Source organism: Diospyros lotus, chromosome 11 (assembly GCF_014633365.1).
Source record: "Diospyros lotus cultivar Yz01 chromosome 11, ASM1463336v1, whole genome shotgun sequence".
NCBI lineage: Eukaryota > Viridiplantae > Streptophyta > Magnoliopsida > Ericales > Ebenaceae > Diospyros > Diospyros lotus.
Window position 1 is genome coordinate 818878 of NC_068348.1, and position 13114 is coordinate 831991.

General features: G+C 35.2%; 2 protein-coding genes across 8 annotated transcripts in view; one reads left to right on the forward strand and one right to left on the reverse strand.

Moving 5' to 3' along the window:
- Positions 1-6299, forward strand: part of LOC127813103 (protein unc-13 homolog) — a 36437-nt gene extending 30138 nt beyond the window's left edge. For 6 of the 7 annotated variants that reach the window (XM_052353860.1, XM_052353863.1, XM_052353862.1 and 3 more), the window contains 6 exons: positions 890-996; positions 1128-1205; positions 1282-1377; positions 3605-3700; positions 3813-3996; positions 4545-4947. In XM_052353860.1, the coding sequence (XP_052209820.1) occupies positions 890-996; positions 1128-1205; positions 1282-1377; positions 3605-3700; positions 3813-3996; positions 4545-4711 (728 nt within the window). In that variant the 3' untranslated portion in view covers positions 4712-4947. Of the gene's footprint in view, positions 1-889; positions 997-1127; positions 1206-1281; positions 1378-3604; positions 3701-3812; positions 3997-4544; positions 4948-5868 lie in introns of those variants that run through there. The other variant, XM_052353861.1, reaches the window with a different exon arrangement.
- Positions 6300-9645: 3346 nt separating this feature from the next.
- On the reverse strand, positions 9646-11939 carry LOC127812437 (heat stress transcription factor B-2b). Its single transcript, XM_052352814.1, has 3 exons — positions 11733-11939; positions 10992-11269; positions 9646-10902 (listed from the first exon to the last, which is right to left on the reverse strand). The coding sequence occupies exons 2-3, from the start codon at positions 11238-11240 to the stop codon at positions 10195-10197; spliced, it is 957 nt and encodes a 318-aa protein (XP_052208774.1). The 5' UTR covers positions 11241-11269; positions 11733-11939; the 3' UTR covers positions 9646-10194.
- Positions 11940-13114: the final 1175 nt, after the last annotated feature.

Below are 13114 nucleotides of genomic sequence, written 5' to 3' on the forward strand. Positions count from 1 at the left end.
CTTCCATGGGGATTCTTGTGACCTGTGTTGCATTTGTTTCTTTGTCCTATGCCAAGGTGCAGCCTTTTATGATTCTTGGAGCTGTGTTCGTGGAAAAATATGGAGAAACTTAGTGAAATTAGAGACAAGAAATGAGGAAGCTCATTCTGTGCTGATTGAGATATGGGGCCCATGGATGAAAGACTTCAACATTATAGCACGTAAGCTCTCTAAGCCACTGTCAAAAAATAAAATTGTGGCTTTTACTTAGCAGCCATAGATGGTGATTGATGGAGGTTATACAAAACGAAATGTTGATGCTGGTTTTATGAACAGTAAAAGATGGTAGTAAAATTAAGAAATCTTGATGGCTAAACTCTAGGTACTGTTACTGTTTAATGGATGTGCAGCTTCTGCTGCAGCACCAGCAGCTCAAGCTACCAGAATTGCTGTTTATTGTGCTAGATCAAAGAGGTTGTAAGGTAATCTTGGAGCATGATTGTCTAGACATGGTACAAGTTTGCTGTAAATCTGCTCAGACTGTTAACTGGACTATATAAACTCTAGTTCTGGATAATCCATCACTACCCCAGCAATTCTGACACTGAAAGTTGGTTTTCTTCAGTGCAGTACAAAAAGACTTGACATGATTTAGCAAAGCTTTTAGGAATGGCTAGTCATGAGACTTGGATCCCATCAACTGTGCCCTTTAGTCAAGGAGTTTTCTTGCCAGACTTGTCCTTTGTACTCCTAGATTGAAGCCATTTCTATCATTTTTATAATAAATGGAAGCATGAATTGTACATGGGATCTGAATATTTGCTTATTAGTTATAATATTTTTCAGTTTACTCCATCTTTGATACTTGGAAAGTTGTGTGCCCTAACGTCTGTCCACTAAATGTTCTTAGGAGCAAAAGTTGTGTTTTGGGATTTGAGAGACTCGTTCCTGTTTCATTTATATTGTGGTAGCGTTGAAGGTGCTCGCTTGGATAATATTCTTCCATACTTTGATACTGTAAGATATTTGAACAAGTCTCTCCTCCATCCATTTTTGTTTACTTGATAATTGTTATTTATGCAAGTTACAGCTAGAGTTTTCCGAAGTTTCTACCTTCAGGGACTGATAATATAGAACGGTTTGTGTAGGTCCTCAATCATATATGTGGTTCAATTGATGACAATCTCAGAGATTTGGTGGTTTCAAGCATTTGCAGAGCATCAATGGTATGGTCCAATACTCATCAGATTATCTGCCAAGGCCCCTTATGATGGTTCTCATTTTGTATGTTCCATATTATAGGAAGGCTATGTTTGGGTATTGCTGGATGGAGGCCCTTCTCGTGCATTTTCAGTTTCGGATATCTCAATGATGGAAGATGACCTTAATATGTTAAAGGTAAACTGGTTCTTTTACACCTCTTCCCCTTGGTTTTGTTTTTCCTCTTTCCCGTGTTTGCTGAAATATGGCAACTGCAAGAGGGAAGGGTGAATGAGGCTGCCCCTAAAAATTTAAATCTGAAATTGAATTTCAAAAGGAAGTAGAAGTGTATGTTACGAAACAAATCATTCACCATGTGACGTATTTAAATTAAGTATATTGATGATAGCAGAATGTGTAGGAGTAATGGAGGAGAAATACACAAATATTTGTAGAGTTGGCTTAAACCAAAGGCAGCATCCATTCCCTTGGCTTCTCTTCCAAAATTTCTAGTTTCATTTGTTCTGGTGGAACAAGAAGTTTGGTCCCAAAGCAATCAACAAGCACCCTTCAAGAATATCCCCATTCTGAGTATGAAAGTTCTCAACCTCTTGCCATATGATTCTCACAAATGCGTGTTTTCCAAATTATTTTAAGCCATGGAAGCTTGCACCTAGGTATTAATCAGCTCCCAATGGGTTTGATTTACAATAAAAAATCAAAGAGGGAGGGAGGGAGGCTTATTCTCTTACCATTTATTTTCTAAATTCCCTAACATTGTTGTTCAATTAAACTAGATTCTTTGTTCAGATAGGCAGTCTACATTTGTAGCTTCTCTGGGTTTCCTTTCAAACTCTTCCTATTATTGACTTATTTGGCATACAGCAAATATCTACATCTCAGGCTTGTTATCCTTGGAGTCTACTGGAATTTTTATGAAGTGAGCTCAAGCACATGGCACCGCTTCCAGTCTCATTTCAAAATAATATTAACCTCAAAGATATGTTATATAAGAGCTTATTAAGTATCAAGTACTTATTCTTAAAATATGGTTTAGTTCAAAACATTAAGAAAGAGCAAGTATAAATTGTTAAGTGACTGTTTTTTCATCTCGAAGTAAATGTAAGATACTTTGAAAATCATTCGTGAATGTTTCATTCATGCATTTTTACCATTAAAATCAACTATAAAGGCAATGTAAGAGTATTGGGTAACAATCTCCATTTTGAATCTATAATATAGAGCCAATATATGGAAATATTGAAAACTCATGCTTCTCTATTGAATAATTGAAATATTTTCATTTCTACCATCATGCATGATTTAGTGCACAAAGGTTAAGAATCTGATACTATTTCTTGTGTTTATAATAAACATGGTGCAATACAGAATGCCCTCCATATGACAATTTCAAGGTTTAGAATGTCATTTTAGGATATTTTCCCCAAATGGCTTCATTTCACCCAAAATGTTAGGATGGATAGATTGTTCTCTTGCTCAACTCAACAAGGGTTGTTCCACAGGGTCCACTATATGGACCCACTTCCTCTAGTTTGGCTCTATTTGAAGTCATACAGAAGGAATCAAAGCAGTCTATGATGCATATGGTCATTCCATCACAAAACACTTTCATTAAGTGTTGTATTCTATTGATGTCACATAATAGCCATTTTCTTTGACAAGAAAGAAAGACTATAAGGTGGACTGCTTTGAATTATGTTGAAAGTGGTCAAAGAAACAAAGGAAAGAAGAGAACATAACCTGACAAAATAAGGAATGACTTGATTACCTTGTAGTTATCTGTGTGACTGTAAATGGAGCCTACTAGAGGAAGTGGGTCCACTATAAGTGGGACAAGTTTTGTTGAGATGAAAAAGAGAAGAATCTATCCATCCCAACAATTTGAGTGAAATAAGGCCATTATTGCAAAAGAAGAGAACATAACCTGACAAAATATGACATTCTAAAACCTTGAAATTGTCCCAGGGAGGGATTTCTGCATTGCACCATGTTTTTATTTTTTATTTTTATGTCATTTATGTTTCATTGCTTTCACAGTTGGGAGAAGCAAACCTTTTTCATCAATCTTTCGGATATGTTCAATACAAAAAGCTGCCTTTAGCAGTGAATATAATTCTATTTTTTTCCTCATTACTATACCGATGGCCATGAAGATTGGCATCAGTTTTAGTACTCCCCTTCTTTCCCTGAAGAGAATTGCCCCCGCCTCGCCCCTGGTTGTCTAGAATGAGCGTATTTGCTTATTAATGCTTCATTTTGCTTCAACATTTGGCGAAGTTCTGAAACTTTGCACTGAGTGCTATTCCAGAATTTTGCTTCTTGATGCTATGTAGTTTGTTTACCTGTTATAAGTGTAGCTTCTTTAGGCACTTGTTGACAGGAATTCTGCTGCTTCATTTTGTAGGATTTGCTTGTAGCTGATGGAGAAGGCCTTCCACGTTCATTAGTTGAGAAGGAAGCTAGTTTTGCCCATCAAGTTTTAAATCTGTTCTCCCTTCAGGTCTGGCTCACATTGATTAGGAACAGCTGGATGATGTTGTGGTCATCATGACAAATCTCCATTATGCAGAATAATTTAAGTGAGATTTTGTCCTGTTGACACTATTTTGCAGACTGAATCTGTAATCCAAATGTTGATGAGTTCAAGCGAACACATTGCAGCTGGATGGGATTCGCGCAATGATAGATGCAGGTACCTAGGGGATGCCCACACCTTAATCCGTATATTATGTCATAAGAAAGACAGGGAAGCCAGCAAGTTTTTGAAAAGGCACTACCAGCTTCCTGCATCTTCAGGTAGTCTAATTCTCCAACTTTTTGTGTCCGTATATATGTGCTGTTGTTTTGTCCTTTTGATCATGAAAAACTTTGACATTGTATTTGTCTGTTAGTACAAGGCCTTATTGTTAAAGATGTATAGACACATCATATTCGTAATTTCCCAAGTTAAATCCTTTAAAGCCATCGTTTAGTGCAAGATCATATTTTGTTCGCTCCGTAACCTCCACAGCCAGCTAAAGGCACCATATCTCCAGCCTCTCTCTTCCTTTTTTTTTTTTTGTTTTTTTCTTGGGACCTCGTTAAAGCAAAATTTCTCCATATAAACCAAGTTTAGTAACTCTCTAGACAAAAGATGATTCTGACCTGCCTAGTGCAAAACCATTACAAGGTATCACGGCTAAGTGCTCGTCATCCGTCCTAACACCTAACAGCTGTTGGCTGGTGGTGCTGGCTATTCTCCTTACATAGTCCAAAGTCTCAACTTTTTTATCTGATGTGGAGTCTATGACCCGTTCTCTTGCCCAAATTAATATTTGTTCGTGAAATTTGATTGTTTCCTGCAGAATATGATGATACTCCAGCCGAATCAAATTCAAAATCACCTCTTGGAGCTGATCTTACAATGCGGAGCAGGTCTTTCCATTGGTCTGAGAAGGGCAGCACCAGTTTCAGATCAATAAAGAAAAAGCTTAAGGAAGCAACATCAGATGTCAGACATGCAGCATGGTGACCATATTGCAAGATGTGGTGACTGCTCATACGAACATTCATATTTTGGTAAGCAATTTTGCAGTTGGTTTGTTGGGTGAATGTTTTTTTTCTTTTTAGCCATTTGATAGGGTGGGAATTGGCATGTGAATTTTATCCTAGTTGTATGAAATTGAAGAATCTTGTAGTGTGAGAGTTTCTAGATCTGGTTGGAAATTTTTTTTAACTTATTATTGAATATAATGGTCTTACACAAGATATGACATAGAGAGATTATTGGAGGATTAGAATTCGTATAGCCGATTTTATTCAATTAGATTTAAGGTGGATGATGATGGAGAATCCATTTTAATGGGAATTCTCTAAACAAGAAGTCGGCATAAGTGGGTAATTTGAAAGATGAAAAACAGAATAGTTGGTGTCTTGGTATGAATGTGTTACACTTCCCCCAACTTGTGAGAAAGGTACTTCAGAGAGGTGGAGAAAAGGACCAACAATATCTCTCCTATCCATCACTGATTTTGAGAAAGTGGGCATATTTTAATACATGCAATCCATCAATGTTTGAATATAATGCGAGGTAAAACTAAACCAATTCAACTAATATGGAGAGCAAATAGAAGACGCGTGGATGGTTTGTAGTTGCCATTAAAGAGGCCACAAAATTGGATTCATTGTTAGATGTTGACAGCCCATTAGGACAAGCTGAAGGAAAAGGTTAAAGAGCCATCTGAACAAGTTCCTAGAGTCTGAACTCTTTATCTTTGAGAAAAAAAGGACTCATGGTAGAAAAGATTCAAAAGGGTTTTGGAGGGTTGGTCAGGTAGTAAAAGGCTATAATAATGGTTTCTTGATTAGGGTTAACACTAGGCTTGTCGACAAATCATGTCTAGACTCGGATTTATCAAGTTTCTGATTTTTTAACAAAGATCTAATTTCTCATTTTATTTTGAATTCAAGTGTAAATATAATAAATAATTTGATTATGAACTTATTAGATTTCATATTGATTAAGACTCGTGGATCCAAAATCATTTTAAATTAAATTATGTAATAATGTTATGCATATATATATATATATATTAGTTTTCTATTTGAGACAGTCATTTGGAGTTGCATTGCTTAGATTTCAAACTTTATTAGGAGTCTTAGTAACATAAATTTCTCCAACTTGTGCAGGATCTTTTCTCTATTTGTCATGGTATTAGGGTTTCTCGAAGGGTTAGATTGGAAATTGAGAGAGTGCGGGGAAGAGAGAGCAAAAATGAAGAGAGAGACAGAACTGAAATAGAGAGAATTGAGGGGCAATAAGGCAAAAAGAGAGGGAGAATAACAAAAATAGAGAAAATACAGAGAAATCAGAAAAGAATGAGAGAGAGAGAGAGAGAGATCAAAGTTGACAAAAAAACAAAAATTCAATTATCATTTCACTTAATGACTAATCCTCTAAGTTACGGTCTATTTATACACTTTTTAGGTAAATGTACAAATCAGTAAAGTAGTAAAATACAAATAAGCTTTTTAGGTAAAGGTACAAATCAACAAAGTAACAAAATACAACAAAGAAAAAAAATATGTATTGGATAATTCCTAATATATCTTTGGTTGTGACAATTGTTAGATTTCTTTTTATTTGTGTTTGTAATAATTCGATGATGATTTATTCTTTAATGATTTAATTAGTTGTATTCTTAGGATATATCTTGAATTCATAAAAAAAAAATAAAAAAAAATCACTTAATTCTCATTGTGTGAAAGCGATGGATCATCATAAAGCAAGATGATGAAGAGAAAGAGCAAATAGTTTCAAGTCTGGTAAAAAGCATTATAACCCTCAGAAAGATGATTTATTTAGCGAAAATGTTAAATTGACTTAAGTTTGATTCTTTTATTGATATTTTGTGATAGTATTTTATATATTTATATTAATATAACACATGATATAAATATTAATATAAAAGATCAATCAAAATGTGAAACTTAGTATTGAAATGGCATTTTTATTTATTAAAGGGGAGCTGATGGACAATGGCAAGACTTATCTTGGAAAACAAAGAAGTGGGGGAGCCCACCTTTGTTGCTAACATTCAAAGACAATGTGAAATAAATATTTGTGAATTTATGGTAGCTTGATGCTAACTCGAACTAGCCAATAATATATATATATATATATGACAAAATATTGTCACATTTTAAATAATTGAAAAGAATAAAGATTCTTTAAAACTCATGAAAGATATGAATGGGATCATTCTAGCTAATTGGTTTGAGTCATATGTTAAAAATGAATGAGATCATTGTTGATAAATTAAGGGTTTTATCTTCTATAAAATGTGATCGAAAGTAAACTATTAAGTGATATTAAACCTCTTAAATATAGAAAGTATGAAGTCTTAACCAAATAGTAAGACATCTCTAAGCTCCTTATAATATTATTTCATTAATATTTTTATCCTAACATGGATTGATTTTGTCATCAAAAAATCTTTTAAAACGTGTAAAATAATACTTTTGACAACACATACGGGATTAGAGATTCAACAAATGAACCCTTCTATTTATAGTTTTGCTTTAGTTATCTAGGGGTAGCTCGCATATAGTTGTCATTCAACCAAGCACGACTTATACATTGTGAATTATATTGATCTAAATTGTTGTTTTTAGATTTTTAATTATAAAAATATATATTCTAAAGAGATAAGATATTTTATAAATAATTTGGATTGATTTGATTGAGAGTGAAGAGAGGAATATGCATCTAATTGGAGTGCTTTTTTGAGGGTATATTTTGAGTCTTATAAGGAGTCTTTGGGAGAACATTTAGGACTCTAATTTTTTTTTGTTTTTGTTTTGTTTTAAGTTGTTGTAAAAAAGTGATAGAAAAGATGAAAAATGAGTGGAAAGTTGCTTTGATCACTCTTTCAAAATGGAACCTTAGTCCTCAAAATGTTTTCAACAACTACAAACGTCTTTGTGATTTGTATATTTTGATAGTGTTTGTTAATTATAGATCAGAAAAAATAGGATATAAAAATTATTTTAAATAAAAATATTTTTTATTATAATTTGTTAAATTTATCTAATAACTTTTAAAAAAAAATCATATAACTTCTTATATGAGTTTTTCTAGATAAATTTATCTTAGTCCTTATACATAAAAAAAACAACTCATGTATTTTTAAGTATATTTTAAAAAATTTAACAAATAATTTGATGAAAATCTTGAAATGTTACCTTGTTTTATCTTGACTATTTTATATTTTAGTTTAAAAAATATTTCAACCTTATCTTACTCATTTTAACAAATGTTATTTTTGGGACCATTATTTTTTAAAGGTGAAATCTCTCACCTTAAGGGCCCTCTGCAGTTCAATCCCAAGATTTCTGCAGGAGAGGTAAATCACGGAACCCAACACTGAAATTCGAACACGGGACTTGTGACTGGCTATATAGCAGTTAGAATCTAAGGCTCTTTGAGACCAACACATGTACGGTTTCAATCGTTGGGTTATGCTCGTAAGAGCAACAAATGTTATCTTTGTAGAGTGGGTTATAAGTCTACAAGGGAAAGCTGATTGGATTGACTAGAGACACTCCAATGATTAGAAAATAGTTAAAAAAAGAAAAAGAAAAAATCACAAAAACATAGCCACTGTTATCAAAGCAAATATATAGGGATATACTTCATTTTGGTTAATTTTTATACACCTAGAGATGTAAATTCCTTATGTTTTGCATTTCAAATGGCATGCATCATAAGTTGTTTCAATGCAATTAACCATTACAAATGATGTTATGTATGCTTTTAATAAAATATTTTTTATTATATTTATTAAATTTATATGACGATACTTGAAAAATAAGTTACGTGATTTCTTATCTTGAACTTTTTAGATAAATTTATCTCTTTCTTTCTCCAGATAAATTTATTTTAAGCCTTATGAATAAAAAAAATTATGTATATTCTAAAAAATTTAACAAATAATTTGATAAAAATTTTAAAATACTCAACTGTATTTTCATCACTCTGTATCTTGGTTCAAAAAATATTTTAATTTTATTTTAATATAATTATATCTTATTTATTTTAACAAATAGTACCTAACATGTAAGAGAAGATGTTTGATTCATGATTTGTTAATGTAAGTAAAGTATATGAATTTTTTTTTGAGTAAATTAAATCTAAGTTTGGTGGAATGACAAAAATTAACCTTACCCTTTTTAAAAATGATAATGACCTCTCTTATCATTAACAAATTATGTACATTAACTATTTTATTCCTATTTCCTATCTTTTTAAGCTTCATCCTCTACAACCCTTTTTCTTATTGACATTACATTGGCTAACAATAAAGAACCATATTTTCTTATTAATATTGGCTATCAATAAACCAACTTAGATGGTGAGCCATGTCACTGTAGAAGAAGAAGAAGATGGGGCCATTGTTAGTACAAAAAAGAATTCTAATTTGCTATTATCAAATTCTTTTTATATATGTTTATGTACATAGCTATCTCCTTCACGCATAAATTTATAATAATTTTATTTTAAATTAATAATATTTTATAATAATAAATAAATATATTTATAAATATAAATTTACATATACCACATCAATTTATAGAAATTATCTCTGAAATAACATCTCCCTTTTATTTATTTATTTATTTTATCTTCCAGGAGACGAGGGCTTTGAACTCGAGGGCTTTGAACTTGAAAGCAAATATCATAAGAGACTTTAAAACCCTGACAAGTCCCCAGATCTCAAAACAACATAAAGTCCAACTGACAAATATTTGATAATTTCTTTTAGGCACACAACTTTTAATATATTACACATTCCATAGTTAAGACAAGACGTAGGAGCACTCCCCCTCCCTTCCTTCTAAGAATGTTTGTTTGGATAATATTTACAAACAAAAGTGCAGTCACTATTGACACGTGATGTGAAACCCTTTTTGATAAATAACTAATTTTTATTCGGTTAATAAAATTTAAAATGCAAAATGATAACCCAACAAGGGATTAGCCCTAATTTTGGGAATCATGCACAAAAATGATCAGTAGATCAAACCTAAATAAGTTAACAAAAAAGAAGACTACGACCTCACCCACTCAAAGTCACCAGCAATTATTGTCTTAACAGACTTAACTCCTCCACGACTCATACCCCTTCCCTGAAAGACCCCCCTTTTTTTTTTCCAGCAGCTCTCTCTCCTCCATCCTCCCGTCGCTTCACTTGGCGTTTGATTTGACCCAAATTTCCCTAAAGCGAAGTGGGCAAATTAGGCCATAGATTTAAGCGCAAAATCAGTTGGAGGCCCAAGCGCGCCGTGAGGTCTGGATCTGGAAGATTTCAGGCCCAAGCAATAGCGACCCTCCCGCACCAGAAGAGGCCAGAACGAACGCCCCGGCACGTGTCCCTCGTCTACCCCTTCCTCGTTGCTCGCGTCACCGTCCACGTGGTCCCCATCTCCCAATCGGCTCAACCCACGTGGCGAAAATCACAAGTTTTCCAGCCAGGGAGATGAATCGTGTCGTTGATCGGGCCGCCCATCCAACGGCTCCGATTTCACGTCCGGTGCCTGCGGTTCCACCTGATCCTGGCCTTGGTTCTCCGGCTCGTCCTCGTCGCCCGGCCTCACGCGCTTCACACCGATGGCCACACCGAACAACCGGGGGCAGATCGGTTCCTCCTCCGCCTTCACTCCGCTTCCGGCCGCGGCGGCGCAGGCAACCTCCGCCGCGGGACATGTCGCCGGCATCAGATCCAGAGCTTGCCCCACCGAGACTCCGACGGGATCCTGTTGGCCGGAGGCGTAGTTCGTCATTAGAGCGAGTACGCCGTCGCACAAGCCACGCAGGCGGCTGACCTCTTGGTTCAACTGCGCGTTCTCCTTTCTCAGCCGCTCGTTCTCTTCTAGAAGCTCCGGCGCCGTCGTGCAGCTTGTACCTCGGTATGCGATGGCCGTGGCTGTGGCCGCCGGAGACGAGTTCGACGAGAGAACTTGCTCGTCACCGGAGTTCGCCGGGGAAACTACCCGAGCTGCTGCTGCCGGCGGGACCGCGACGGTTACGGTCTGTCCATTCGTAGACGACGTCATCGCCGCCGAGATTTTCCGCCGTTGTATGTCTCGGAGAAGCCCTTTCTCGCCTCTCCTGAAACACTCGTTCGCAAATTCCCACCGATCAGGCACAACTTTTCTGAACCCCTAGGATTTCAAGGCAGAAAAGAGGAAAAGATCAATACGATTTCCGAAGAAGCTGCAAAGATGAGCACATGGATTGAAAAGCTTCGTACATAAGTGTTGAGCTGCCGGACGAAGCTCGAGAAGTTGTTGTGTTTGAAATATTTGGGGAGCAAATCTCTCGCGAATTCGGCTGGTCGCCAAACGATGAACGTGCTTCCGTCCTCGTTCCACGAAATCAAGTCGTCGAAGCAGGGATCGTCCACGAGCTGGTAGGTTTTAGTAAGAAACGGCGTCGGAAGAGATCTCTGCGACTCTCCGGCGGCCGACTCGCCGGTTTGTTCAACCGGCAACGGCGCCATATATAACTACTTCCTTCAATATTCGGAGCCTGCAAAGATCGTGAAAAAAGAAAAAAATCTCAAACCGAACTGAAATATCCATTCCTAAATTCTATCCGAGAAAACTAAAAATAACTTTTTCCTGAATTAACATCCGAAACCTAAAATCTGCTCCCACGTAAGAACAATTACAAATCCAAAAAGCCAAAACCTAGAAAAAAAATTTCTCTTAACTCCCAAACCAAACCAAAACTAAACCGAAAGAGAGTCCAGAACACGATTCAACGACGCTTTAAACGAACACCCTATCTAATTACCGAGAGAATAATATGAAAAATACAATAATTACGAAACTCAACGCAAAATCACGTGAACTACAAAACAAAAAAACAAATCCATCAAACTCCAAAATCTCTCTCTCTCTCTCTCAAGGAACACGAAAATCGCATAAGAAACGCATCATTATCAATATCCTTTTTCGATGACAAAACAAATCATAGAGAATCTCTGCACCTGAAAAGCGAAGCCTCTTCGGACGAAGCGATCGATGGAATGTTCTCGACACCGGACAGCGGCTTAAGCCAGTTAATCGGCCGCCGGAACGGACAAAAGAGGTTGAGCTCGCCGGAAAACTATAGGTAGAGAGAGATAGAGAAGAGAGATAGAGAAGAGAGAGAGAGAGGGAGCGCTGGTTGGTTTGGTGTTTCTAGAAGGTTCGGGGTTAGACGTAAATGATTGAAATAGTGGGTTCGAGAAGGAAGAGAGAGAGAGAGAGAGAGGGGGGGGGGGGGGGGGGGGGGGGGGGGGGGGGGTGGGGGGGGGCGGGGCCCACAAAAAGTGTGTTGGACATTTGGAAGGCGCGAGAAGCTACTACTTTCCGGAAGCTTCCCCCTTTTTCTATATCAAGTAAAAATCGAAAATGGACGTTTAATTGCTTTAAAAAGTCCTATTTTTGGTTAAACGTATTATAATAATAACCTTCCCATTATTAGTATTTTGTATTACTAAAATATTATTTTTATGATCATTTTATATCAAATTATGAAAAATATAGTCTTTTGTTTTTAATTAAAAATGGCATTTAAAAAGTAGTTAGAATATATTAGGACGTAATTGGAGTCGATTTATGTTTAAAATTTAAAATTTAGACTTAGATGAATTATAAATTTTTATTTAAATTTAATTAATAAATATTGATTGAGGAAAGATGAAAATATCATTTTAAGTTTTTGAATCTCTCGAGATAACACGAACAATCTATTGCACCCATTTGAGAGTTTAAGGTAATTCGAGATCATGAATTTGATTCTATCTCTATAGAAGATTATATAATCGATTATGTCTATTTGAGGGATCAAGCATTTGAATTTTGTCTCGTAATGAATTTGTCCGTTTATTTAGGATTGTAGAGTAGATGAATTGTAGATTTTAAAAAAAGTGAGATAAATTTGAGATGAAAATTAATTATGATTAAGATATTTCTTAATTTTCTCATATTATAAAAATATATATATATTAAATCTTTATTTTTATTATGAAGAATTGACTATAAAGGTGTTTGTTTTATTTGATTTAATGTGTTTTATGTTAATTATCGATTATTTAACTTAATTTTTTTATGTTATTTGAGACTTGAAACTAATAATAAATAAAAAAAATTCAGAAAACAAAGCTCAACAGAATAATAATAATAATAATAATAACAATAATAATAATAATAATAATAATAATAAGAGAAAGATGACGAATTCAAGTGTGGACTAAAATTACATTTCTATCCCTCCATGTAAAGTTACCGTTTTGCCCCCCTAAGCCGACTTTGTTGCCTCCCTCCAGTTGACACTTCTCCAGTCACAATCCAATTGGATAAAGGCTTAAAGGATAATGATAATAAA